The following is a 26640-nucleotide window of genomic DNA, read 5'->3' on the forward strand; positions in this document are numbered from 1 at the left end:
TAGTCTGGGGCTAGTCCCCTTAGTTCCAGTGAAGGGAAATCTTAACACTACAACATACAATGACATTCTAGATGGTTCTGTGCTTCCAACTATGTGGCTAGTTTGGAGAAGGCCCTTTCCTAATTCAGCATGACCCCTGTGCACAAACTGAGGTCCACACAGAAATGCTTTGTCGAGATCAGTGTGGAATGAACTTCACTGGCCTGCAAAGAGCCCTGACATCAACCCCTAACATGAATTTCTTTTAACTAGGGAAATTGTCACTTCTCTTGCGTTCTGTGCAACAGAGTCAGGGTATATGCAGCAGTTTGGGCGTTATGGTTCGTTGCGAACTAATTTAATCAGAATTTTACATAATTATGACATAACATTAAAGGTTGTGCAATGTAACAGGAATATTTAGACTTAGATCAAATACAGAATGGTTCCGTATTTCACTGAAAGAATAAACGTTTTGTTTTCGGATTTGACCATATTAATGACCTAAGGCTCGTATTTCTGTGTGTTATTATATTATAATGAAGTCTATGATTTGATAGAGCAGTCTGACTGAGCGGAGGTAGGCAGCAGCAGCATCTTAAGCATTTATTCAAACTTCGCTGTGCTTCAAGCATTGAGCTGTTTATGACTTCAAGCCTATCAACTCCCGAGATGAGGCTGGTGTAACCGATGTGAAATGGCTAGCTAGTTACTGGGGTGCGCGCAAAAAGCGTTTCAAACGTCACTCGCTCTGAGACTTGGAAAAGTTGTTCCCCTTGCTCTGCAAGGGCCGCGGCTTTTGTGGAGCGATGGGCAACGCTGCTTCGATGGTGGCTGTTGTCGATGTGTTCCTGGTTCGAGCCCAGGGAGGAGCGAGGAGAGGGACTGAAGCTATACTGTTAAACTGGCAATACTAAAGTGCCTATAAGAACATCCAATCGCCAAAGGTTAATGAAATACAAATCGTAGAGAGAAATAGTCCTATAATTCCTATAATAACTACGACCTAAAACTTCTTACCTGGGAATATTGAAGACTCATGTTAAAAGGAACCACCAGCTTTCATATGTTCTCATGTTCTGCGCAAGGAACTTAAACATTAGCTTTCTTACATGGCACATATTGCACTTTTACTTTCTTCTCCAACACTTTGTTTTTGCATTATTTAAACCAAATTGAACATGTTTCATTATTTATTTGAGGCTAAATTGATTTGATTGATGTATTATATTAAATTAAAAGTGTTCATTCAGTATTGCTGTAATTGTCAATATTATAAATTTAAATAAATAAATACATTTTTTAAATTTTTTTTTAAATCGTCCGATTAATCCGTATCGGCTTTTTTTGGTCATCCAATAAATCGATATTGTCGTTGGAAAATCATAAAATCGGTTGACCTCTACACTGTATATTCTGCAGCTTCAGGTACACTACAGATGAATTCAGAATTTAACATAAACCTTAGCCAAATACATTTAAACTCAGTTTTTCCACAATTCCTAACATTTAATCCTAGTAAAAAATTTGCTGTCTTGGGACAGTTAGGATCACCACTTTATTTTAAGAATGTGAAATGTCAGAATAATAGTAGAGAGAATTATTTCTTTCAGCTTTTATTTCTTTCATCACATTCCCAGTGGGTCAGAAGTTTACATAGAATTTGGTAGCATTGCCTTTAAATTGTTTAACTTGGGTCAAACGTTTTGGGTAGCCTTCCTCAAGCTTCCCACAATAAGTTGGGTGAATTTTGGCCCATTCCTCCTGACAGAGCTGGTGTAACGGAGTCAGGTTTGTAGGCCTCCTTGCTCGCACACGCCTTTTCAGATCTGCTCACAAATTGTCTATGGGATTGAGGTCAGGGTTTTGGTGATGGCCACTCCAACACCTTGACTTTGTTGTGCTTAAACCATTTGCCACAACTTTGGAACTATGCTTGGGGTCATTGTCCATTTGGAAGACCCATTTGCGACCAAGCTTTAACTTCCTGACTGATGTCTTGAGATGTTGCTTCAATATATCAACATAATTTTTCTTTCTCATGATGCCATCTATTTTGTGAAGTGCACCAGTCCCTCCTGCAGCAAAGCACCCCCACAACATGATGCTGCCACCCCCATGTTTCACGGTTGGGATGGTGTCTTCGGCTTGCAAGCGTCCATATTTTTCCTCCAAACATAACGACATTATGGCCAAACAATTATATTTTTGTTTCATCAGACCAGAGGACATTTCTCCAAAAAGTACGATCTTTGTCCCCATGTTCAGTTGCAAACCGTAGTCTGGCTTTTTTATGGTGGTTTTGGAGCAGTGGCTTCTTCCTTCCTGAGCGGCGTTTCAGGTTGTGTCGATATAGGACTTGTTTTACTGTGGTTATAGATACTTTTGTAACTGTTTCCTCCAGCATCTTCACAAGGTCCGTTGCTGTTCTGGGATTGATTTGCAGTTTTCGCATCAAAGTACGTTCATCTCTAGGAGACAGAATGCGTCTCCTTCCTGAGCGGTATGACGGCTGCGTGGTCCCATGGTGTTTATACTTGCGTACTATTTTTTGTACAGATGAACGTGGTACCTTCAGGCGTTTGGAAATTGCTCTCAAGGACGAACCAGACTTGTGGAGGTCTACATTTTTTTCCCTGAGGTCTTGGCTGATTTCTTTTGATGTCAAGCAAAGAGGCGCTGAGTTTGAAGGTAGGCCTTGAAATACATCCACAGGTACACCTCCAATTGACTCAAATGACGTCAATTAGCCTATCAGAAGCTTCTAAAGCCATGACATAAGTTTCTGGACTTTTCCAAGCTGTTTAAAGGCACAGTCAATTTAGTGAATGTAAACTTCTGACCCACTGGAATTGTGATACAATTCTGTCTGTAAACAATTGTTGGAAAAATGACTTGTGTCATGCACAAAGTAGATGTCCTAACCGACTTGCCAAAACTATAGTTTGCTAACAAGAAATTTGTGGGGCGGTTGAAAAATGAGTTTTAATGACTCCAACCTAAATGTATGTAAACTTCCAACTTCAACTGTATGTATTCTGCAGCTTCCATGTTCAGACACACAGTCAGAGTATCTTCCCTGCTGTGCTCAATAAATACCAGTTGATTCCGGTTAGTGCACAAAGGACGTAACTTTGGTTAATTGTAGACCCTGTGTGTGTGTCAGAACAGGTGCCCCCTCCCACTGACTGAGACAGAAACTCGTGTTTATTATGGTCTGTACAAGTTATTTTTCTTTTTTCTTCATTTTATTGTAAGCACAGCTTTGTAAATGCACAGAGGAAAACAACCCGGTAACAGCCAGACTGTTGGAAGAAGAGGGGACAGTTTCTCAGATCACTAAATAATACATTTGTCCAAAACGTCTCCCCGGAGAGAAACCAAAGTAGAGAGACTATGGCAACAGAAAACAACACTGATCAGGACGCAGAGCACCTCCTTCAAGGACATCGTTATTAGATATTATTCCATGTTATCATGTGTAGAGGCATATCCATTAGGTGATAATAATAAGCCATGTCTCCCCCCCCCCCCTTGTCTGAAATGTGCTCATCCAAGACATGGCAGGAAAGCAGTGGAAGGTACCATGGACTTCTCTGAAAGGGGTGGACATGGTTAACTAATTTCATCCTCTCCCTTCCACTGTGACAGTAAATAGGTTCTGGATAAAGAGTTAAAATCACTGTCATGTATAGCTGAGCACATTCCGCCTCCCATACCTTACACTCATTGCCTACGTAGTTGTTATGAACAGTTATGACCTAACTGCTCACGGAGGAGGACCCTACTCCCTATATAGATTGACCAGAGGCGTATGTAGTGGCCAAAAGTAGTGCACTACGTAGGGGTTAGTGTGCCTTCAGAGTTTCAGGGGTTAAAACACACTAGACCACCATGACAGATGGACTGACTGACATTAGAAATATACACCCCCCCCCACTCTCTGTCGCAGACATAAACACACTCGACCACCATGACAGATGGACTGACCTCAGAAATATAAACCCCCTCCACTCTCTGTCTCAGACATAAACACACTCGACCACCATGACAGATGGACTGACCTCAGAAATATACACCCCCTCCACTCTCTGTCGCAGACATAAACACACTCGACCACCATGACAGATGGACTGACCTCAGAAATATACACCCCCTCCACTCTCTGTCGCAGACATAAACACACTCGACCACCATGACAGATGGACTGACCTCAGAAATATACACCCCCTCCACTCTCTGTCTCAGACATAAACACACTCGACCACCATGACAGATGGACTGACCTCAGAAATATAAACCCCCCCCCACTCTCTGTCTCAGACATAAACACACCGGTCTGCAGAATGCAGATACCTCACCTCTCCCCTCCCTTCCTCTCTAGCCATCCATCCTGGCTGGGGGTGTGTGGCTAGTGCATCATCAGAGGGTGTGGTTAGGTGTGTAGAGATCAGGGGTGAGTCTCAGAGAACAGGGTGGATCTTCCATGTTTGTGAAGGGAACTACAACAATCCTCTCTTCTGCACCGTATCCCAGAGTGCATTGTAGTAGGCAACAAAGAGGCAATGGGAGTTTGTGTCCAGGACAGTGTGTATGTGTGTCAGTCTGTGCCTTCATATTAGCATGTTCATGTAAGCATGTCAGTAAGCGTGTGTGTGTGTGTGTGTGTTTATCCATCCATGTAAGAGTGTGTCCATGTGTGTTAAGTCTCCAGAGGGAGAGTGCAGTTCCATGGTTGTCCTGTGTGGGGCGCTGTCCACCTGTCGGTTCTATAGGCTGTCTGGTGGGGGCTCACCACCACTGGAGCCTGACTGGGCACGCTTGATGTACAGATTCAACAACTTCAACTGGAAAGAGAGGGAGAGAGAGAGAGGGGGGGGGGGTTACAGGGTTGTAGAAGTGAAACAATTCTTCATGAATCCCTCTGATCCAGTCATCTACACTGAACATGAATATAAACACAACATGTAAAGTGTTGGTCCCATGTTTCATAAACTTGAAATTTAAAAAAAGAGCCAAGAAATGTTCCATACACACACAAAAAGCTTATTTCCGTCAAATTGTGCGCACAAATGTGTCTGTCAGTGGGCATATCTCCTTTGCCAAGATTATTTAGCCACCTGACAGGTGTGACATATCAAGAAGCTGATTAAGCAGCATGATCATGACACAGGTGCACCTTGTGCTGGGGACAATAAAAAGGCCACTAACGTGCAGTTTTGTCACACAACACCACAGATATCAAGTTGAGGGAGTGTCCAATTGCAATGCGGACTGCATGAGAATTTAGCAGTACGTCCAACTGGCCTCAACTGCAGACCACGTGCAACCACGTCAGCCCAGGACCTCCACATCTGGTTTCTTCACCTGAGAGATTGTCTGAGACCAGCCACCCGGGCAGCAGATGAAACTGTGGGTTTGCACAACCAAATCATTTCTGCACAAACTGTCAGAAACCGTCTCAGGGAAGCTCATCTGCATACTCATCGTCCTCACGAGGGTCTTGATCTTCTTGATATGCCACTCCTGTGGGCGTGTGTTTTGCTGATGTCAACGTTGTGAACAGAGTGCCCCATGGCGGCAGTGGGGGTTATAGTATGGGCAGGCATAAGCTACAGACAACGAACACAATTGCATTTTATCGATGGCAATTTGAATGCACAGAGATACTGTGACCAGATCCTGAGGCCCTTTGTCCCACCATCACCTCATGTTTCAGCATGGTAACGCACGGCCCCATGTTGCAAGGATCTGTACACAATCCCTGGAAGCTGAAAATGTCCCAATTCTTCCATGGCCTGCGTACTCACCAGACATGTCAACCATTGAGCATGTTTGGGATGCTCTGGATCGACGTGTACGACAACGTATCCCAGTTCTCACCAATATCAAGCGTATTCGCACACCCATTGAAGAGGAGTGGGACAACATTCCACATCAGGCCACAATCAACAACAGCCTGATCAACTCTATGTGAAGATGTGTCACGCTGCATGAGGAAAATGGTGGTCACACTAGATGCTGACACTCCCCTATCCCCCCCCCTTTAAAAAGGTATCTGTGACCAACAGACGCACATCTGTATTCCCAGTCAGGTAAAATCCATAGATTAGGGCCTAATTTATATATTTAAATTGACTGATTTCCTTCATATGAAGCTGCTGAAATTATTGCACGTTGCGTTTATTTTGGTTCAGTGTAAAATGTGTAGCTATAGATTCATTTGAGAATCAAGTATGCTAGTGTGGATGTATTGGAAGACGGGTAATAGGTGTGGTTAGTAGAAAGTGGGCGTGATTCCCTCACCTTGCTGCCAGACAGTTGGTTGAGGTGAGGTTTTAGCTCCTCCCCTATGACTGCATAGAGGGCCACCAGACAGAATACACAGGCCTTCCTCACACTGCTCTCCGCGTTGTCATAACCCTGCATAACATGACAGACGGGTTATAGCCCTCCGTAACATGACATAATGGATCATAACTCTGAATAACATGAGGATGTGTGTAATCTTTGTGTGTGTGTGAGACCTGCACTAGTGTGTGTGTGTGTGTGTGACCTGTACGAGTGTGTGTGTGTGTGTGTGTGAGAGACCTGTACGAGTGTGTGTGTGTGTGTGTGAGAGAGACCTGTATGAGTGTGTGTGTGTGTGAGAGACCTGTACGAGTGTGTGTGTGTGTGAGAGACCTGTACGAGTGTGTGTGTGTGTGAGAGACCTGTACGAGTGTGTGTGTGTGTGAGAGACCTGTACGAGTGTGTGTGTGTGTGTGTGTGTGAGAGACCTGTACGAGTGTGTGTGTGTGTGTGAGAGACCTGTACGAGTGTGTGTGTGTGTGAGAGACCTGTACGAGTGTGTGTGTGTGTGAGAGACCTGTACGAGTGTGTGTGTGTGTGTGAGAGAGACCTGTACGAGTGTGTGTGTGTGTGTGAGAGAGACCTGTACGAGTGTGTGTGTGAGAGAGACCTGTACGAGTGTGTGTGTGTGAGAGACCTGTACGAGTGTGTGTGTGTGTGAGAGAGACCTGTACGGGTGTGTGTGTGTGTGAGAGAGACCTGTACGAGTGTGTGTGTGTGTGTGAGACATGTACGAGTGTGTGTGTGAGAGACCTGTACGAGTGTGTGTGTGTGTGTGTGTGTGAGAGAGACCTGTACGAGTGTGTGTGTGTGTGTGTGTGTGTGAGAGAGACCTGTACCAGTGTGTGTGTGTGTGAGAGAGAGACCTGTACGAGTGTGTGTGTGTGTGTGTGAGAGAGACCTGTACGGGTGTGTGTGTGTGTGTGTGTGAGAGACCTGTACGAGTGTGTGTGTGTGTGTGAGACATGTACGAGTGTGTGTGTGAGAGACCTGTACGAGTGTGTGTGTGTGTGTGTGTGTGAGAGACCTGTACGAGTGTGTGTGTGTGTGTGTGTGTGTGTGTGTGTGTGTGTGTGAGAGACCTGTATGAGTGTGTGTGTGTGTGAGAGACCTGTAAGAGTGTGTGTGTGTGTGAGAGACCTGTACGAGTGTGTGTGTGTGTGTGTGAGAGAGACCTGTACGAGTGTGTGTGTGTGTGTGTGAGAGAGACCTGTACGGGTGTGTGTGTGTGTGTGAGAGAGACCTGTACGGGTGTGTGTGTGTGTGTGAGAGAGACCTGTACGAGTGTGTGTGTGTGTGTGTGTGTGTGTGTGTGTGTGTGTGAGAGAGACCTGTACGAGTGTGTGTGTGTGAGAGAGACCTGTACGAGTGTGTGTTACCTGTATGAGTCCGGGGACTATCTCCGGCAGCATGGTGACGAGTCCGTGGTGGGGGACCCTCTCTATTACTCTGGTCTGCATCTTGATGGCAGCCAGGTTGATGGGGTAGTCAGCTGACTGGATGATGGGAGACAACACCTTGACACACTGGTCTGGACTGATGGACGACGCCAGCATGGCTGCAGTCTCCTCTGCCGCTCGCGCCACCTACTCACACAGGAACAGGGTTATAGCACCAGTTATAATGCTTCCTACTCACACAGCAACAGGGTTATAGCACCAGTTATAATGCCTCCTACTCACACAGCAACAGGGTTATAGCACCAGTTATAATGCCTCCTACTCACACAGGAACAGGGTTATAGCACCAGTTATAATGCCTCCTACTCACACAGCAACAGGGTTATAGCACCAGTTATAATGCCTCCTACTCACACAGCAACAGGGTTATAGCACCAGTTATAATGCCTCCTACTCACACAGCAACAGGGTTATAGCACCAGTTATAATGCCTCCTACTCACACAGCAACAGGGTTATAGCACCAGTTATAATGCCTCCTACTCACACAGGAACAGGGTTATAGCACCAGTTATAATGCCTCCTACTCACACAGGAACAGTGGGAGAGTCAATGTGTGTGTGAGAGAGAATCCAGTGTTTGCAGGAGATTATATTATCTGTAGAGTGTGTATATATTTTAAAGAGGATGTGTGTATATATATTTTAAGGAGTGTGTGTGTGTGTGTGTGTGTGTGTGTGTATATTTTAAGGAGTGTGTGTGTGTGTGTATTTTAAGGAGTGTGTGTGTGTGTGTATATTTTAAGGAGTGTGTGTGTGTATATTTTAAGGAGTGTGTGTGTGTGTGTGTATATTTTAAGGAGTGTGTGTGTGTGTATATTTTAAGGAGTGTGTGTGTGTGTGTGTGTGTGTATATTTTAAGGAGTGTGTGTGTGTGTGTGTATATTTTAAGGAGTGTGTGTGTGTGTGTGTATATTTTAAGGAGTGTGTGTGTGTGTGTGTGTATATTTTAAGGAGTGTGTGTGTGTGTGTGTGTATATTTTAAGGAGTGTGTGTGTGTGTGTGTGTGTATATTTTAAGGAGTGTGTGTGTGTGTGTGTGTGTATATTTTAAGGAGTGTGTGTGTATATTTTAAGGAGTGTGTGTGTGTGTATATATTTTAAGGAGTGTGTGTGTATATATTTTAAGGAGTGTGTGTGTGTGTGTGTGTGTGTGTGTGTGTGTATACATATTTTAAGGACTGTGTGTATACCTCTTTGTGTGGGTCCCTGTGTGCCTCCAGGGCCTTCATGATGGTGAGTTCAGCGTAGTTCTTGAACCGCCAGGGCTGGCGGCTCAGAATCTCCCTCAGAACACGCAGAGCTAACGCCCTGATCACATGCTGCAGGGGAGGAGCGGAGAGAGAGAGGACAACAAGACAGCTGAGGAAGTTGTCAGATTGTGTGTGTGTGTGTGTGCGTGTGTAATTACATTAATGATTCTGTGTACACAACGGGTGTGTGTGTGTGTGTACCTCTCTGTCCCCCAGCGTCTCCAGTAGTAACAGGAGAATGGTTTTGAAGTGTTCGTCCCAGCAGACCTGCAGGGTGTTTTCTCGAATCAGCTTCAGGAGATCACAAAGCGCCACCTTTCTCTCTTCCACACGCTCATTGTGATTGGACAGCTCCTTCAGCAGCTCAGTCACCAGCTCTGATTGGTCAATGCTGCTGTCTGTCAGGGGCAACAGCCAATGGGGTTTGAGAAACTGATTGACAACTTATCAATCATACATGACACTAAGACATTTTGTTTGTGTAAATGTATGTGTGTGTGTGTGTATATGTGTGTACCATCAGTTTGCTGGTCTGATTCGTCCAATGAAGTATCTTTGACGTTGTGTTTAAAGGGGGAGTCTGTAAAGGGGTCTCGGGACCCCCGGGGAGAAGAGGAGAGCAGGGGGGTGTTCAGAAGAGAAGTCTTGTTGTCCAGAGCAGTGCGGACTGCATCCACTTGGTCAGCACCACCACCCTGAGAGAGAGAGGGGGAACAGAGAGACAGTGAGAGGGGGGGGGGAAACGTAGAGAGAGAGAGGGGGAGGAAACGTAGAGAGAGGGGGGGGGGAAACGTAGAGAGAGAGAGGGGGGAAACGTAGAGAGAGAGAGGGGGAAACGTAGAGAGAGAGAGAGGGGGGGAAACGTAGAGAGAGAGAGAGAGAGAGGGGGAAACGTAGAGAGAGAGAGAGGGGGAAACGTAGAGAGAGAGAAACAAAGACAGAGAGAAACAAAGACAGAGAGAGACACACGGAGTTAGGGTATTGTATGAATCTTGAAGATAATTTTAGACAGAAATGGGTCATGTGACAGGTAGGTGACAAATCAGGTGAGCTCTGATTGGCAGGTTGATGATGGGTGGGCGGGTCAGGTTTCAAACCGACCTATAGAGATGTCCGCTTGGACAAAGCCCCTCTTTGGAATATACCATGTCCTTGTGCAGGACAGGGGTGTTGGCTGGGCTGATGTTGCTTATTGTACACAGCCCTTACAGCTCACACTGTACATATTCACATCACAACCTATTGTTGACCTGCAAAAACACTACATGAGCCAATTTTCCCTGATATTAGCTTATCCCCCAGCAGACAAAAAAAACTATTTCTCTCTAGATCCACATTATAAGAATGGTAGTTACAGTTGAAGTAGGAAGTTTACATGCATTTAGGTTGGAGTCATTAAACCTCGTTTTTCAACCACTCCAACAATATTCTTGTTAACAAACTAGTTTTGGCAAGTCGGTTAGGACATCTACTTTGTGCATGACAAGTAATTTTCCCAACAATTGTTTACAGACAGATTATTTCACTGTATCACAATTCCAGTGGGGGTAGGAAAATTATCTGGATATATTCAAGCAACATCTCAAGACATCAGTCAGGAAGTTAAAGCTTGGTCGCAAATGGGTCTTCCAAATGAACAATGACCCCAAGCATAGTTCCAAAGTTGTGACAAATGGCTTAAGGACAACAAAGTCAAGGTATTGGAGTGACCATCACAAAGCCCTGACCTCAATCCAATAGAAAATGTGTGGGCAGAACTGAAAAAGCACAAGGACTACAAACCTGACTCAGTTACACCAGCTCTGTCAGGAGGAATGAGCCAAAATTCACCCACTTATTGTGGGAAGCTTGTGGAAGGCTACCCGAAACGGTTGACCCAAGTTAAACAATTTAAAGGCAACGCTACCAAATACTAATTCAGTGTATGTAATCTTCTGATCCACTGGGAAAGTGATGAAAGAAATAAAAGCTGAAATAAATCACTCTACTATTATTCTGATATTTCACATTCTGAAAATAAAGTGGTGATCCTAACTGTCCTAAGATAAGGAATTTGTACTAGGATTAAATGTCAGGAATTGGGAAAAACTGAGTTTAAATGTATGTGGCTAAGGTGTATGTAAACTTCCGACTTCAACTGTATATGTGATGCTTTGACCCCAGACACTGTCACAACAGACGGGGTTGTATGGTTATGGAGTTCAGTCTCTCTCATCTCTCTCATGTAGAGAGGGTTCTCTCTCTCTCTCATCTCTCTCTTCCATCTCTCTCATGTAGAGGGTTCTCTCTCTCTCTCATCTCTCTCATGTAGAGAGAGTTCTCTCTCTCTTCCATCTCTCTCATGTAGAGGGTTCTCTCTCTCTCTCATCTCTCTCTCATGTAGAGGGTGCTCTCTCTCTCTCTCTCTCTCTCTCTCATGTAGAGAGGGTTCTCTCTCTCTCATCTCTCTCTCTCATCATCTCTCTCTCTCTCTCTCTCTCTCATGTAGAGAGAGTTCTCTCTCTCTTCCATCTCTCTCATGTAGGGAGGGTTCTCTCATCTCTCTCATCTCTCTCATCTCTCTCATCTCTCTCATCTCTCTCATCTCTCTCATCTCTCTCATCTCTCTCATCTCTCTCGTGTAGGGAGGGTTCACATTCAGTCTCTCTCTCTCTCTCTCTCTCATCTCTCTCTTCCATCTCTCTCGTGTAGGGAGGGTTCACATTCACAGTCTCTCTCTCCCTCTCATCTCTCTTCCATCTCTCTCGTGTAGGGAGGGTTCACATTCACAGTCTCTCTCTCGCTCTCTCTCTCTCATCTCTCTCTTCCATCTCTCTCGTGTAGGGAGGGTTCACATTCACAGTCTCTCTCTCCCTCTCATCTCTCTTCCATCTCTCTCGTGTAGGGAGGGTTCACATTCACAGTCTCTCTCTCGCTCTCTCTCTCTCATCTCTCTCTTCCATCTCTCTCGTGTAGGGAGGGTTCACATTCACAGTCTCTCTCTCCCTCTCATCTCTCTTCCATCTCTCTCGTGTAGAGAGGGTTCACATTCACAGTCTCTCTCTCTCTCCCATCTCTCTCGTGTAGGGAGGGTTCACATTCACAGTCTCTCTCTCTCTCATCTCTCTCGTGTAGAGAGGGTTCACATTCATAGTCTCTCTCTCTCTCTCCCATCTCTCTCGTGTAGAGAGGGTTCACATTCACAGTCTCTCTCTCTCTCTCCCATCTCTCTCGTGTAGGGAGGGTTCACATTCACAGTCTCTCTCTCTCTCCCATCTCTCTCGTGTAGAGAGGGTTCACATTCACAGTCTCTCTCTCTCTCTCCCATCTCTCTCGTGTAGGGAGGGTTCACATTCACAGTCTCTCGCTCTCCCATCTCTCTCGTGTAGGGAGGGTTCACATTCACAGTCTCTCGCTCTCCCATCTCTCTCGTGTAGGGAGGGTTCACATTCACAGTCTCTCTCTCTCCCATCTCTCTCGTGTAGGGAGGGTTCACATTCACAGTCTCTCGCTCTCCCATCTCTCTCGTGTAGGGAGGGTTCACATTCACAGTCTCTCTCTCTCCCATCTCTCTCGTGTAGGGAGGGTTCACATTCACAGTCTCTCTCTCTCTCCCATCTCTCTCGTGTAGGGAGGGTTCACATTCACAGTCTCTCTCTCTCTCTCCCATCTCTCTCGTGTAGGGAGGGTTCACATTCACAGTCTCTCTCTCTCTCTCTCTCCCATCTCTCTCGTGTAGGGAGGGTTCACATTCACAGTCTCTCTCTCTTATCTCTCTTCCATCTCTCTCATGTAGGGAGGGTTCACATTCACAGTCTCTCTCTCTCCCATCTCTCTCGTGTAGAGAGGGTTCACATTCACAGTCTCTCTCTCTCTCTCTCTCTCTCTCTGGGAGGGTTCACATTCACAGTCTCTCTCTCTCTCTCTCTCTCTCTCTCTCTCTCTCTCTCTCTCTCTCAGGGAGGGTTCACATTCACAGTCTCTCTCTCTCTCTCTCTCTCTCTCTCAGGGAGGGTTCACATTCACAGTCTCTCTCTCTCTCTCTCTCTGGGAGGGTTCACATTCACAGTCTCTCTCTCTCTCTCTCTCTGGGAGGGTTCACATTCACAGTCTCTCTCTCTCTCTCTCTCTCTCTCTCAGGTTCACATTCACAGTCTCTCTCTCTCCCATCTCTCTCGTGTAGAGAGGGTTCACAGTCTCTCTCTCTCTCTCTCTCTCTCTCTCTCTCTCGGAGGCTTCACATTCACAGTCTCTCCTCACCGTTTCGTTCATGTCTTCCTGGCTGCGGACGGAGAAGTTCTGAATGGCCTCTGTAACTCCTCTCAGACTACTGTAGATGTCGTCAGAGTTCATGTTCTCTGTGTCGTAGTCAAACGCGCTGCACACAACAACACATCAGTCACATTACCATCTCAACAGGTCAACATTATGCAAGTGTGTGGAAGGTGTTACCTTGGTGTGTTCCGGGAGGTTTGTGTATGCATTACCCGAGTGTGGATGTGTTCTGTGACGTGTTGGTAGGAGAGGTGAGAGGGCTGGACCAGCTGGCAGGAGAGCGGGGGGTGTGGCGTGTCATGGGGCTTCCCATTTGGGCCTGGGGTGAAGAGGGCATCAAATTGTCAGAACATGCTAGTGTCTTTTAGTGTTCCGCCAGCCTGGTCAGTTCTTACACAGTGTCTAGAAGTACATCAAATCAATCTTTATTTGTCACATGCACCGAAAACAAACAGGTGTAGACCTTACAGTGAAATGCTGAATACAACAGGTGTAGACCTTACAGTGAAATGCTGAATACAACAGGTGTAGACCTTACCGTGAAATGCTGAATACAACAGGTGTAGACCTTACCGTGAAATGCTGAATACAACAGGTGTAGACCTTACAGTGAAATGCTGAATACAACAGGTGTAGACCTTACCGTGAAATGCTGAATACAACAGGTGTAGACCTTACCGTGAAATGCTGAATACAACAGGTGTAGACCTTACCGTGAAATGCATACTTACAAGCCCTTAACCAACAATGTAGTTCAAGAAATAGAGTTAAGAAAATATTTACTGAATAAAAAAAGGTTAAAAAAAAATATATATTTTCTTGTTACTTTAAAAAAATGACACAATAATGAGGCTATATACAAGGGGTACAGTCAATGTAGGGGTACAGGTTAGTCGAGGTAATTTGGACATGTAGGTGGGGGTGAAGTGACTATGCATAGATAATAAACAGCGAGTAGCAGCTGTGTCAAAACAAAGGGGGGGGGTCAATGTAAATAGTCCGGTGGCCATCTGATTAACTGTTCAGCAGTCTATGGCTTGGGGGGTTAGAAGCTGTTAAGGAGCCTTCTGGACCTAGACTTGGCACTCTGGTACTGCTTGCCGTGTGATAGTAGAGAGAACAGTCTATGACTTGGGTGACTGGAGTCTCTGACAATTTTAGGGCCTTCCTCTGACACTGCCTATTATAGAGGTCCTGGATGGAAGGAAGCTTGGCCCCAGTGACGTACTGGGCCGTCCACACTACCCTCTGTAGCGCCTTACGGTCAGATGCCGAGCAGTTCCCATACCAGATGATGCAACAGGTCAGAATGCTCTCGATGGTGCAGCTGTAGAACTTTTTGAGGATCTGGGGCCCCAGTGTTGAGGGTCAGCGTGGCAGACGTGTTGTTACCTTCCCTTACCACCCGGGGGCGGCCCGTCAGGAAGTCCATGATCCAGTTGCAGAGGGAGGTGTTGAGTCCGAGGGCACTTAGCTTAGTGATGAACTTTGTGGGCACTATGGTGTTGAACGCTGAGCTGTAGTCAATTAACAGCATTCTCACATAGGTTTTCCTTTTGTCCAGGTGGGAAAGGGCAGTGTGGAGTGCAGTAGAGATTGCATCATCTATGGATCTGTTGGGGCAGTATACAATTTGGAGTGTGTCTAGAGTGTTGACATGAGCCATGACCAGCCTTTCAAAGCACTTCATAGCTACCGACGTGAGTGCTACAGGGCGGTAATCATTTAGGCAGGTTACCTTCGCTTTCTTGGGCACAGGGTCTATGGTGGTCTGTTTGAAAATGTCAGTGAAGGCACCTGTCAGTTGGTCAAAGCTCTGAGTACACATCCTCGTAATCCGTCTGGCCTAGCGGCTTTGTGAATGCTGACCTGTTTAAAAAGTCTTGCTCACATTGGTTACGGAGAGTGTAATCACACAGTCGTTCGGAACAGCTGGTGCTCTCATGCATGCTTCAGTGTTGCTTGCCTTGTAGCGAGCATAAAAGGCATTTAGCTCGTCTGATAGGCTCCCGTTACTGGGCAGCTTGCGGCTGGGTTTCCCTTTGTGGTCCGTAATATTTTGCAAGTCCTGCCACATCCGACGAGCGTCAGAGCCGGTGTAGTATGATTCAATCTTAGTCCTGTATTGACGTTTTGCCTGTTTGATGGTTCGTCTGAGGGCATAGCAGGATTTCTTATAAGCATCTGAATTGGTGTCCTGCTCCTTGAAAGCAGCAGCTCTAGCCTTTAGCTCGATGTGGATGTTGCCTGTAATCCATGGCTTCTGGTTGGGATATGTACGTACAGTCACTGTGGGGACGACGTCGTCGATGCACTTATTGATTAAGCCGGTGACTGAGGTGGTATACTCCTTAATACCATTGGATGAATCCCGGAACATATTCCAGTCTGTGCTAGCAAAACAGTCCTGTAGCATAGCATCCGCATCATCTGACCACTTCCGTATTGAGCGAGTCACTGCTACTTCCTGCTTTTGTTATTGCTTGTCAGCAGGAATCAGGAGGATAGAATTATGGTCAGATTTGCCAAATGGAGGGTGAGGGAGAGCTGTGTACGGGTCTGCGTGTGGAGTAAAGGTGGTCTAGAGTTTTTTTCCTCTGGTTGCACATTTAACACGCTGGTAGAAATGAGGTACCCCGTATTTAAGTCTGCCTGCATTAAAGTTCCTGGCCAGTAGGGGCGCCACTTCTGGATGAGCATTTTCATGTTTGCTTCTGACCTGATACATCTGGTTGAGTGCGGTCTTAGTGTCAGCATCGGTTTGTGGTGTTGAATAGACAGCTACGAATAATATGAGAACTCACTTGGTAGATAGTGTGGTCTATAGCTTATCATGAGGTACTCTACCTCAGGCGAGCAATACCTAAAGACTTCTTCAATATTATACATCGCGCACCAGCTGTTATTGACAAATAGACACGCACTCCCGCCCCTCGTCTTACCAGACGTAGCTGCTGTGTCCTGCTGATGCACGGAAAACCCTGCCAGCTCTATATTATCCTGTTGGTAGGATAGTCAATCGTAGATGGTTTACCTACTCGTTGGTGAATTCTCACAAGGCACCCCACTCTCCTCCCCCTGTTCCTCTGTCTGTACTTCACGCGGATGACGGGGATTTGGGCCTGGTCTCAACAAAGTAGTATATATTTTGGGTCGGACTCATGATAGAAAAATGCTTCATCCAGTTCGAGCTGAGTAATCACTATTCTGGTAGCCTGAAGCTCTTTTCGGTCATAAGAGACAGTAGCAGCAACATCATGTATAACATGTACAAACAACAGGAAAAAACACACAAAATAACACAATTGGTTAAAACGGCAGGCATCCCCTCCGGCGCCGTTATTGATCATTCTAGGGCCTTTTAGTTTCTGCCTGCCTGATCAGTTCTTACACACGTCAAGAACCAACTCCTACACACTGGGAGCGATACAGCTAAGGCCAGGTGGAGTTACCTGTTGGGAGGGATACAGCTAAGGCCAGGTGTAGTTACCTGTTGGGAGGGATACAGCTAAGACCAGGTGTAGTTACCTGTTGGGAGGGATACAGCTAAGGCCAGGTGTAGTTACCTGTTGGGAGGGATACAGCTAAGGCCAGGTGTAGTTACCTGTTGGGAGGGATACAGCTAAGGCCAGGTGTAGTTACCTGTTGGGAGGGATACAGCTAAGGCCAGGTGTAGTTACCTGTTGGGAGGGATACAGCTAAGGCCAGGTGGAGTTACCTGCTGGGAGGGATACAGCTAAGGCCAGGTGTAGTTACCTGTTGGGAGGGATACAGCTAAGGCCAGGTGTAGTTACCTGTTGGGAGGGATACAGCTAAGGCCAGGTGTAGTTACCTGTTGGGAGGGATACAGCTAAGGCCAGGTGTAGTTACCTGTTGGGAGGGATACAGCTAAGGCCAGGTGTAGTTACCTGTTGGGAGGGATACAGCTAAGGCCAGGTGTAGTTACCTGCTGGGAGGGATACAGCTAAGGCCAGGTGTAGTTACCTGTTGGGAGGGATACAGCTAAGGCCAGGTGTAGTTACCTGTTGGGAGGGATACAGCTAAGGCCAGGTGTAGTTACCTGTTGGGAGGGATACAGCTAAGGCCAGGTGTAGTTACCTGTTGGGAGGGATACAGCTAAGGCCAGGTGTAGTTACCTGTTGGGAGGGATACAGCTAAGGCCAGGTGTAGTTACCTGTTGGGAGGGATACAGCTAAGGCCAGGTGTAGTTACCTGTTGGGAGGGATACAGCTAAGGCCAGGTGTAGTTACCTGTTGGGAGGGATACAGCTAAGGCCAGGTGTAGTTACCTGTTGGGAGGGATACAGCTAAGGCCAGGTGTAGTTACCTGTTGGGAGGGATACAGCTAAGGCCAGGTGTAGTTACCTGTTGGGAGGGATACAGCTAAGGCCAGGTGTAGTTACCTGTTGGGAGGGATACAGCTAAGGCCAGGTGTAGTTACCTGTTGGGAGGGATACAGCTAAGGCCAGGTGTAGTTACCTGTTGGGAGGGATACAGCTAAGGCCAGGTGTAGTTACCTGTTGGGAGGGATACAGCTAAGGCCAGGTGTAGTTACCTGTTGGGAGGGATACAGCTAAGGCCAGGTGTAGTTACCTGTTGGGATGGATACAGCTAAGGCCAGGTGTAGTTACCTGTTGGGAGGGATACAGCTAAGGCCAGGTGTAGTTACCTGTTGGGAGGGATACAGCTAAGGCCAGGTGGAGTTACCTGCTGGGAGGGATACAGCTAAGGCCAGGTGTAGTTACCTGTTGGGAGGGATACAGCTAAGGCCAGGTGTAGTTACCTGTTGGGAGGGATACAGCTAAGGCCAGGTGTAGTTACCTGTTGGGAGGGATACAGCTAAGGCCAGGTGTAGTTACCTGCTGGGAGGGATACAGCTAAGGCCAGGTGGAGTTACCTGTTGGGAGGGATACAGCTAAGGCCAGGTGTAGTTACCTGTTGGGAGGGATACAGCTAAGGCCAGGTGTAGTTACCTGTTGGGAGGGATACAGCTAAGGCCAGGTGTAGTTACCTGTTGGGAGGGATACAGCTAAGGCCAGGTGTAGTTACCTGTTGGGAGGGATACAGCTAAGGCCAGGTGTAGTTACCTGTTGGGAGGGATACAGCTAAGGCCAGGTGGAGTTACCTGCTGGGAGGGATACAGCTAAGGCCAGGTGTAGTTACCTGTTGGGAGGGATACAGCTAAGGCCAGGTGTAGTTACCTGTTGGGAGGGATACAGCTAAGGCCAGGTGTAGTTACCTGTTGGGAGGGATACAGCTAAGGCCAGGTGTAGTTACCTGCTGGGAGGGATACAGCTAAGGCCAGGTGGAGTTACCTGTTGGGAGGGATACATCTAAGGCCAGGTGGAGTTACCTGCTGGGAGGGATACAGCTAAGGCCAGGTGTAGTTACCTGTTGGGAGGGATACAGCTAAGGCCAGGTGTAGTTACCTGTTGGGAGGGATACAGCTAAGGCCAGGTGTAGTTACCTGTTGGGAGGGATACAGCTAAGGCCAGGTGTAGTTACCTGTTGGGAGGGATACAGCTAAGGCCAGGTGTAGTTACCTGTTGGGAGGGATACAGCTAAGACCAGGTGTAGTTACCTGTTGGGAGGGATACAGCTAAGGCCAGGTGTAGTTACCTGTTGGGAGGGATACAGCTAAGGCCAGGTGGAGTTACCTGCTGGGAGGGATACAGCTAAGGCCAGGTGTAGTTACCTGTTGGGAGGGATACAGCTAAGGCCAGGTGTAGTTACCTGTTGGGAGGGATACAGCTAAGGCCAGGTGTAGTTACCTGTTGGGAGGGATACAGCTAAGGCCAGGTGTAGTTACCTGTTGGGAGGGATACAGCTAAGGCCAGGTGTAGTTACCTGCTGGGAGGGATACAGCTAAGGCCAGGTGGAGTTACCTGTTGGGAGGGATACAGCTAAGGCCAGGTGTAGTTACCTGTTGGGAGGGATACAGCTAAGGCCAGGTGTAGTTACCTGTTGGGAGTGATACAGCTAAGGCCAGGTGGAGTTACCTGTTGGGAGGGATACAGCTAAGGCCAGGTGTAGTTACCTGTTGGGAGGGATACAGCTAAGGCCAGGTGTAGTTACCTGTTGGGAGTGATACAGCTAAGGCCAGGTGTAGTTACCTGCTGGGAGGAATACAGCTAAGGCCAGGTGGAGTTACCTGCTGGGAGGGATACAGCTAAGGCCAGGTGTAGTTACCTGCTGGGAGGGATACAGCTAAGGCCAGGTGTAGTTACCTGTTGGGAGGGATACAGCTAAGGCCAGGTGTAGTTACCTGTTGGGAGTGATACAGCTAAGGCCAGGTGTAGTTACCTGCTGGGAGGGATACAGCTAAGGCCAGGTGGAGTTACCTGCTGGGAGGGATACAGCTAAGGCCAGGTGTAGTTACCTGCTGGGAGGGATACAGCTAAGGCCAGGTGTAGTTACCTGCTGGGAGGGATACAGCTAAGGCCAGGTGTAGTTACCTGCTGGGAGGAATACAGCTAAGGCCAGGTGTAGTTACCTGCTGGGAGCGATACAGCTAAGGCCAGGTGTAGTTACCTGTTGGGAGGGATACAGCTAAGGCCAGGTGTAGTTACCTGCTGGGAGGAATACAGCTAAGGCCAGGTGGAGTTACCTGTTGGGAGGGATACAGCTAAGGCCAGGTGGAGTTACCTGTTGGGAGGGATACAGCTAAGGCCAGGTGTAGTTACCTGTTGGGAGGGATACAGCTAAGGCCAGGTGGAGTTACCTGTTGGGAGGGATACAGCTAAGGCCAGGTGGAGTTACCTGTTGGGAGGGATACAGCTAAGGCCAGGTGGAGTTACCTGTTGGGAGGGATACAGCTAAGGCCAGGTGTAGTTACCTGTTGGGCGGGATACAGCTAAGACCAGGTGTAGTTACCTTTTGGGAGGAATACAGCTAAGGCCAGGTGTAGTTACCTGCTGGGAGGGATACAGCTAAGGCCAGGTGGAGTTACCTGCTGGGAGGGATACAGCTAAGGCCAGGTGGAGTTACCTGCTGGGAGGGATACAGCTAAGGCCAGGTGTAGTTACCTGTTGGGATGGATACAGCTAAGGCCAGGTGGAGTTACCTGTTGGGAGGGATACAGCTAAGGCCAGGTGGAGTTACCTGTTGGGAGGAATACAGCTAAGGCCAGGTGGAGTTACCTGCTGGGAGGGATACAGCTAAGGCCAGGTGTAGTTACCTGTTGGGAGGGATACAGCTAAGGCCAGGTGGAGTTACCTGTTGGGAGGGATACAGCTAAGGCCAGGTGGAGTTACCTGTTGGGAGGGATACAGCTAAGGCCAGGTGGAGTTACCTGTTGGGAGGAATACAGCTAAGGCCAGGTGTAGTTACCTGTTGGGAGGGATACAGCTAAGGCCAGGTGTAGTTACCTGTTGGGAGGGATACAACTAAGGCCAGGTGTAGTTACCTGTTGGGAGGGATACAGCTAAGGCCAGGTGTAGTTTCCTGTTGGGAGGGATACAGCTAAGGCCAGGTGGAGTTACCTGTTGGGAGGGATACAGCTAAGGCCAGGTGTAGTTACCTGTTGGGAGGGATACAGCTAAGGCCAGGTGTAGTTACCTGCTGGGAGGGATACAGCTAAGGCCAGGTGTAGTTACCTGTTGGGAGGAATACAGCTAAGGCCAGGTGTAGTTACCTGCTGGGAGGGATACAGCTAAGGCCAGGTGGAGTTACCTGTTGGGAGGGATACAGCTAAGGCCAGGTGTAGTTACCTGCTGGGAGGGATACAGCTAAGGCCAGGTGTAGTTACCTGCTGGGAGGGATACAGCTAAGGCCAGGTGTAGTTACCTGTTGGGAGGGATACAGCTAAGGCCAGGTGGAGTTACCTGTTGGGAGGGATACAGCTAAGGCCAGGTGTAGTTACCTGTTGGGAGGGATACAGCTAAGGCCAGGTGTAGTTACCTGTTGGGATGGATACAGCTAAGGCCAGGTGGAGTTACCTGCTGGGAGGGATACAGCTAAGGCCAGGTGTAGTTACCTGTTGGGAGGGATACAGCTAAGGCCAGGTGTAGTTACCTGTTGGGAGGGATACAGCTAAGGCCAGGTGTAGTTACCTGTTGGGAGGGATACAGCTAAGGCCAGGTGTAGTTACCTGTTGGGATGGATACAGCTAAGGCCAGGTGGAGTTACCTGCTGGGAGGGATACAGCTAAGGCCAGGTGTAGTTACCTGTTGGGATGGATACAGCTAAGGCCAGGTGGAGTTACCTGCTGGGAGGGATACAGCTAAGGCCAGGTGTAGTTACCTGTTGGGAGGGATACAGCTAAGGCCAGGTGGAGTTACCTGTTGGGAGGGATACAGCTAAGGCCAGGTGTAGTTACCTGCTGGGAGGGATACAGCTAAGACCAGGTGGAGTTACCTGCTGGGAGGGATACAGCTAAGGCCAGGTGTAGTTACCTGCTGGGAGGGATACAGCTATGGCCAGGTGTAGTTACCTGCTGGGAGGAATACAGCTAAGGCCAGGTGTAGTTACCTGCTGGGAGGGATACAGCTAAGACCAGGTGGAGTTACCTGTTGGGAGGGATACAGCTAAGGCCAGGTGGAGTTACCTGCTGGGAGGAATACAGCTAAGGCCAGGTGTAGTTACCTGTTGGGAGGGATACAGCTAAGGCCAGGTGGAGTTACCTGCTGGGAGGGATACAGCTAAGGCCAGGTGGAGTTACCTGTTGGGAGGGATACAGCTAAGGCCAGGTGTAGTTACCTGTGCAGTGTTGCCGGTGTTCCTCAGGTGGTTCTGTAGCAGTTTGGTGGCTCCGTCCTGGAAGGTCTTGGGCAGGGCTGCCAGCAGCATGGTGAACTCTGGAGAGTTCAACTGGAACAAGGAGATCAGTACGGACTGGGCCGCCTGGAACACAGCGGGGGAGCAAGAGGAAGAAAAATCACACGTGCCCTTTTTGTAACACGCACCAACCACGCACATGTGCACCAGGAACCAATCGGTTCGCTACAACCAATAATCAACCATTTGTAGCTCCCAGAAATGTGTGTGTACAGTACCTTCCTGACGTCGGAGCTCTTGGGCTCTGTGGTCCAGGTGATGACGCGAGACACAGCCAGGCGCGTCTCACTGGAGTTCACAAAGTCCCGAGGCTCCATCTGCAGGGTCAAGGTCTCAATGTACTTCAGAACAGCCACCTTCACCTGGACACACACACACACACACACACACACACACACACACACACACACACACACACAGTATAAAACGTTAAGACAACTTACTCATACAGTCAAGTGTGACATTGTCCGTCTGTGTGGATCATAGATCATCCTAGGAGTTCCTCAACTCTGAACTGAAACTACTTCTAGTTAGAGCTAGTCAGTGATACAAAGTCAACCGTAGAAGTTTCAGCCAGACATCTGCAACAATGGAGGTTGCAGTAGGATGCCCATCTGCTTCACAGCTGTAGTCACGCAGCCATCATGGAGGGAGGAACCAATATAGAGAAATTAAAACTTAAGGAGAATAACTGTTGTTCAGCAGTTGTCTTTTTCATTCCATTCATTCTTTCTTTCCATTTCATTAATTCTCTCCATCTGTCCCTCTCTCTCCATCTGTCCCTCTCTCTCCATCTGTCCCTCTCTCTCCACCTGTCCCTCTCTCTCCACCTGTCCCTCTCCCTCTACCTGTCCCTCTCTCTCCACCTGTCCCTCTCTCTCCACCTGTCCCTCTCTCTCCACCTGTCCCTCTCTCTCCATCTGTCCCTCTCTCTCCATCTGTCCCTCTCTCTCCATCTGTCCCTCTCTCTCCACCTGTCCCTCTCTCTCCACCTGTCCCTCTCTCTCCACCTGTCCCTCTCTCTCCACCTGTCCCTCTCTCTCCATCTGTCCCTCTCTCTCCATTCCAAACACCTCATCTCTCTCCATTCCAAACACCTCATCTCTCTCCATTCCAAACACCTCATCGACCGCTTGCTCCTCAGTGTGCGCGTCATAAAATTGCTCCCCCCTGGGCACACTGACCTGGGAAGATTGGCTCCAGGCTGAGACCTGCTCGTTCAGAGAGCAGCAAGCGTGGTGCCTTGGGGCTCTCGCGGCAGAGGGGAGAAATTTAACGTCGCGCCGCGTGACTCTCGAAGCAGGGGGAAGTAATTGAACGCTGCGCCGCCCACAACACGTTCCCCTCCTCTCCACAGGCTTAGAGAGAGAGAGGAGAGCACCGCGTCAGAGAGAGGGAGGGGGAGGGAGACAGACAACAGTCCGGCAGACGGCGGTTGATGGTCCATCTTACCGTCCAAACGCATTGTATGAATCTGGCAATACACCCATATCCCTTGTGGACCAGTTCGTACCCAAAACATTCCCCATTTAGGCAGCAATGGTGTCAATTTCCTCCTCATCTAGATGTAAAGGAGAGAAGACTGAGAAAAACGGTGAAAATATGCCTACTTTCTTTATGGAACAATGTTCCACCACCATGCTAGAGTGGCTAATGCCTAGGAATGCTAGTCCCGGATGTTGCATATTGCATTCAGCCAATCAGGTTGCAGCGATCTGCAATCTTACCCCTAGCTGAATGCAGGGCCTAACATCAGGAAGTAACATTAGCCACTCTAGCATGGTGGTGGAACGTAGAGAACGTAGGCATATTTTCACCGATTTTCTTCTCTGCATTACCTCTAGTTGAGGAGAAAATTGACACCGTTGCTGCTTGAATGGAGAATGTTTTGGGTACGAACTGGTCCACAAGGGATATGAGTGTATTGCCGGCTGCATACAAAGCATTTGGAAGGTAAGATTGCCATGTTGACCTGGTCAATCTGCCGGCCTGTGGGTTAGAAGGGGAGGTGGAGAGGATAGAGGGAAGAAAGGTGGAGGAATGGGGGATCGAGTGAGGGGGATAGAGTGAGGGAGGGGCGAGGATAGAGGGAGGAAGGGAAGGGGGATCGAGTGAGGGAGGGGAGAGGATAGAGGGAGGAAGGAAAGGTGGGGGGGGGGAGTGTGGAAGGAAGGGAAGGTGGGGGGGTAGAGTGTGGAAGGAAGGAAAGGTGGGGGGTAGAGTGTGGAAGGAAAGGTGGGGGTAGAGTGAGGAAGGAAGGGAAGGTGGGGGGTAGAGTGTGGAAGGAAGGGAAGGTTGGGGGGTAGAGTGTGGAAGGAAGGAAATGTGGGGGGTAGAGTGTGGAAGGAAGGGAAGGTGGGGGTAGAGTGAGGAAGGAAGGGAAGGTTGGGGGGTAGAGTGGAAGGAAGGGAAGGTGGGGGGTAGAGTGAGGAAGGAAGGGAAGGTGGGGGGTAGAGTGTGGAAGGAAGGGAAGGTGGGGGGTAGAGTGTGGAAGGAAGGGAAGGTTGGGGGGTAGAGTGTGGAAGGAAGGGAAGGTGGGGGGGTAGAGTGAGGAAGGAAGGGAAGGTTGGGGGGTAGAGTGTGGAAGGAAGGGAAGGTTGGGGGGAAGAGTGTGGAAGGAAGGGAAGGTGGGGGGTAGAGTGAGGAAGGAAGGGAAGGTGGGGGGGTAGAGTGAGGAAGGAAGGGAAGGTGGGGGGTAGAGTGAGGAAGGAAGGGAAGGTGGGGGGGTAGAGTGAGGAAGGAAGGGAAGGTGGGGGGGTAGAGTGAGGAAAGAAGGGAAGGTGGGGGGGTAGAGTGAGGAAGGAAGGGAAGGTTGGGGGGTAGTAGAGTGAGGAAGGAAGGGAAGGTTGGGGGGTAGAGTGAGGAAGGAAGGGAAGGTGGGGGGGGGGTAGAGTGAGGAAGAAAGGGAAGGTGGGGGGTAGAGTGAGGAAGGAAGGGAAGGTGGGGGGGTAGAGTGAGGAAGGAAGGGAAGGTGGGGTAGAGTGAGGAAGGAACGGGAAGGTGGGGGGTAGAGTGAGGAAGGAACGGAAGGTGCGGGGGTAGAGTGAGGAAGGAAGGGAAGGTGGGGGGGGGTAGAGTGAGGAAGGAAGGGAAGGTGGGGGGTAGAGTGAGGAAGGAAGGGACGGTTGGGGGGTAGAGTGAGGAAGGAAGGGAAGGTGGGTAGAGTGAGGAAGGAAGGGAAGGTGGGGGGGTAGAGTGAGGAAAGAAGGGAAGGTGGGGGGGGTAGAGTGAGGAAAGAAGGGAAGGTGGGGGGGGGGGTAGAGTGAGGAAAGAAGGGAAGGTGGGGGGGGTAGAGTGAGGAAGGAAGGGAAGGTGGGGTAGAGTGAGGAAGGAACGGGAAGGTGGGGGGTAGAGTGAGGAAGGAACGGAAGGTGGGGGGGGTAGAGTGAGGAAGGAAGGGAAGGTGGGGGGTAGAGTGAGAAAGGAAGAGAAGGTTGGGGGGTAGAGTGAGGAAGGAAGGGAAGGTGGGGGGGGTAGAGTGAGGAAGGAAGGGAAGGTTGGGGGGGTAGAGTGAGGAAGGAAGGGAAGGTGGGGGGTAGAGTGAGGAAGGAAGGGAAGGTGGGGGGTAGAGTGAGGAAGGAAGGGAAGGTGGGGGGTAGAGTGAGGAAGGAAGGGAAGGGGGGGGGTAGAGTGAGGAAGGAAGGGAAGGTGGGGGGTAGAGTGAGGAAGGAAGGGAAGGTGGGGGGGGGGGTAGAGTGAGGAAGGAAGGGAAGGTTGGGGGGTAGAGTGAGGAAGGAAGGGAAGGTGGGGGTAGAGTGAGGAAGGAAGGGAAGGGTAGAGTGAGGAAGGAAGGGAAGGGTAGAGTGAGGAAGGAAGGGAAGGTGGGGTAGAGTGAGGAAGGAAGGGAAGGTGGGGTAGAGTGAGGAAGGAAGGGAAGGTGGGGGGGGATAGAGTGAGGAAGGAAGGGAAGGTGGGGGGGGTAGAGTGAGGAAGGAAGGGAAGGTTGGGGGGGTAGAGTGAGGAAGGAAGGGAAGGTTGGGGGGGTAGAGTGAGGAAGGAAGGGAAGGTTGGGGGGTAGAGTGAGGAAGGAAGGGAAGGTTGGGGGGTAGAGTGAGGAAGGAAAGGTGGGGGGGATAGAGTGAGGAAGGAAGGAAAGGTGGGGTAGAGTGAGGAAGGAAGGGAAGGTGGGGGGGGGGGGTAGAGTGAGGAAGGAAGGGAAGGTGGGGGGGTAGAGTGAGGAAGGAAGGGAAGGTTGGGGGGTAGAGTGAGGAAGGAAGGGAAGGTTGGGGGGGTAGAGTGAGGAAGGAAGGGAAGGTTGGGGGGGTAGAGTGAGGAAGGAAGGGAAGGTGGGGATCAGACTGCAAAGAGCAAAGACAGTGGTTGGCGAATTTAATTGGAGGCGTGTCAGTCGTATCCAATCAGAGTCCAGGGACAGGGTGGGAAGAACCAGCGTTTAACAACCGTGAGGTCAGAACTGTGTTACCGTGGTCACTGAGACAGTATGAAGTCAGAACAGTGTTACCGTGGTCACTGAGACAGTATGAGGTCAGAACAGTGTTACCGTGGTCACTGAGACAGTATGAGGTCAGAACAGTGTTACCGTGGTCACTGAGACAGTATGAGGTCAGAACA

General features: G+C 49.0%; 1 protein-coding gene across 16 annotated transcripts in view; it reads right to left on the reverse strand.

The window, feature by feature from the left end:
• Nucleotides 1-3465: 3465 nt before the first annotated feature.
• The window catches only part of LOC135549547 (CLIP-associating protein 2-like), a 152072-nt gene continuing 128897 nt past the window's right edge, over nt 3466-26640 (reverse strand). For all 16 annotated transcript variants that reach the window (XM_064979593.1, XM_064979605.1, XM_064979602.1 and 13 more), the window contains 10 exons: nt 22287-22430; nt 21991-22134; nt 13507-13613; nt 13280-13397; nt 9558-9735; nt 9242-9438; nt 8981-9109; nt 7710-7916; nt 6286-6402; nt 3466-4826 (listed from right to left, as the gene is read on the reverse strand). In XM_064979593.1, coding sequence (XP_064835665.1) covers nt 4749-4826; nt 6286-6402; nt 7710-7916; nt 8981-9109; nt 9242-9438; nt 9558-9735; nt 13280-13397; nt 13507-13613; nt 21991-22134; nt 22287-22430 — 1419 coding nt within the window. In that variant the 3' untranslated portion in view covers nt 3466-4748. The remainder of the gene's footprint in view (nt 4827-6285; nt 6403-7709; nt 7917-8980; nt 9110-9241; nt 9439-9557; nt 9736-13279; nt 13398-13506; nt 13614-21990; nt 22135-22286; nt 22431-26640) is intronic.

This window comes from Oncorhynchus masou, chromosome 12, assembly GCF_036934945.1.
Source record: "Oncorhynchus masou masou isolate Uvic2021 chromosome 12, UVic_Omas_1.1, whole genome shotgun sequence".
NCBI lineage: Eukaryota > Metazoa > Chordata > Actinopteri > Salmoniformes > Salmonidae > Oncorhynchus > Oncorhynchus masou.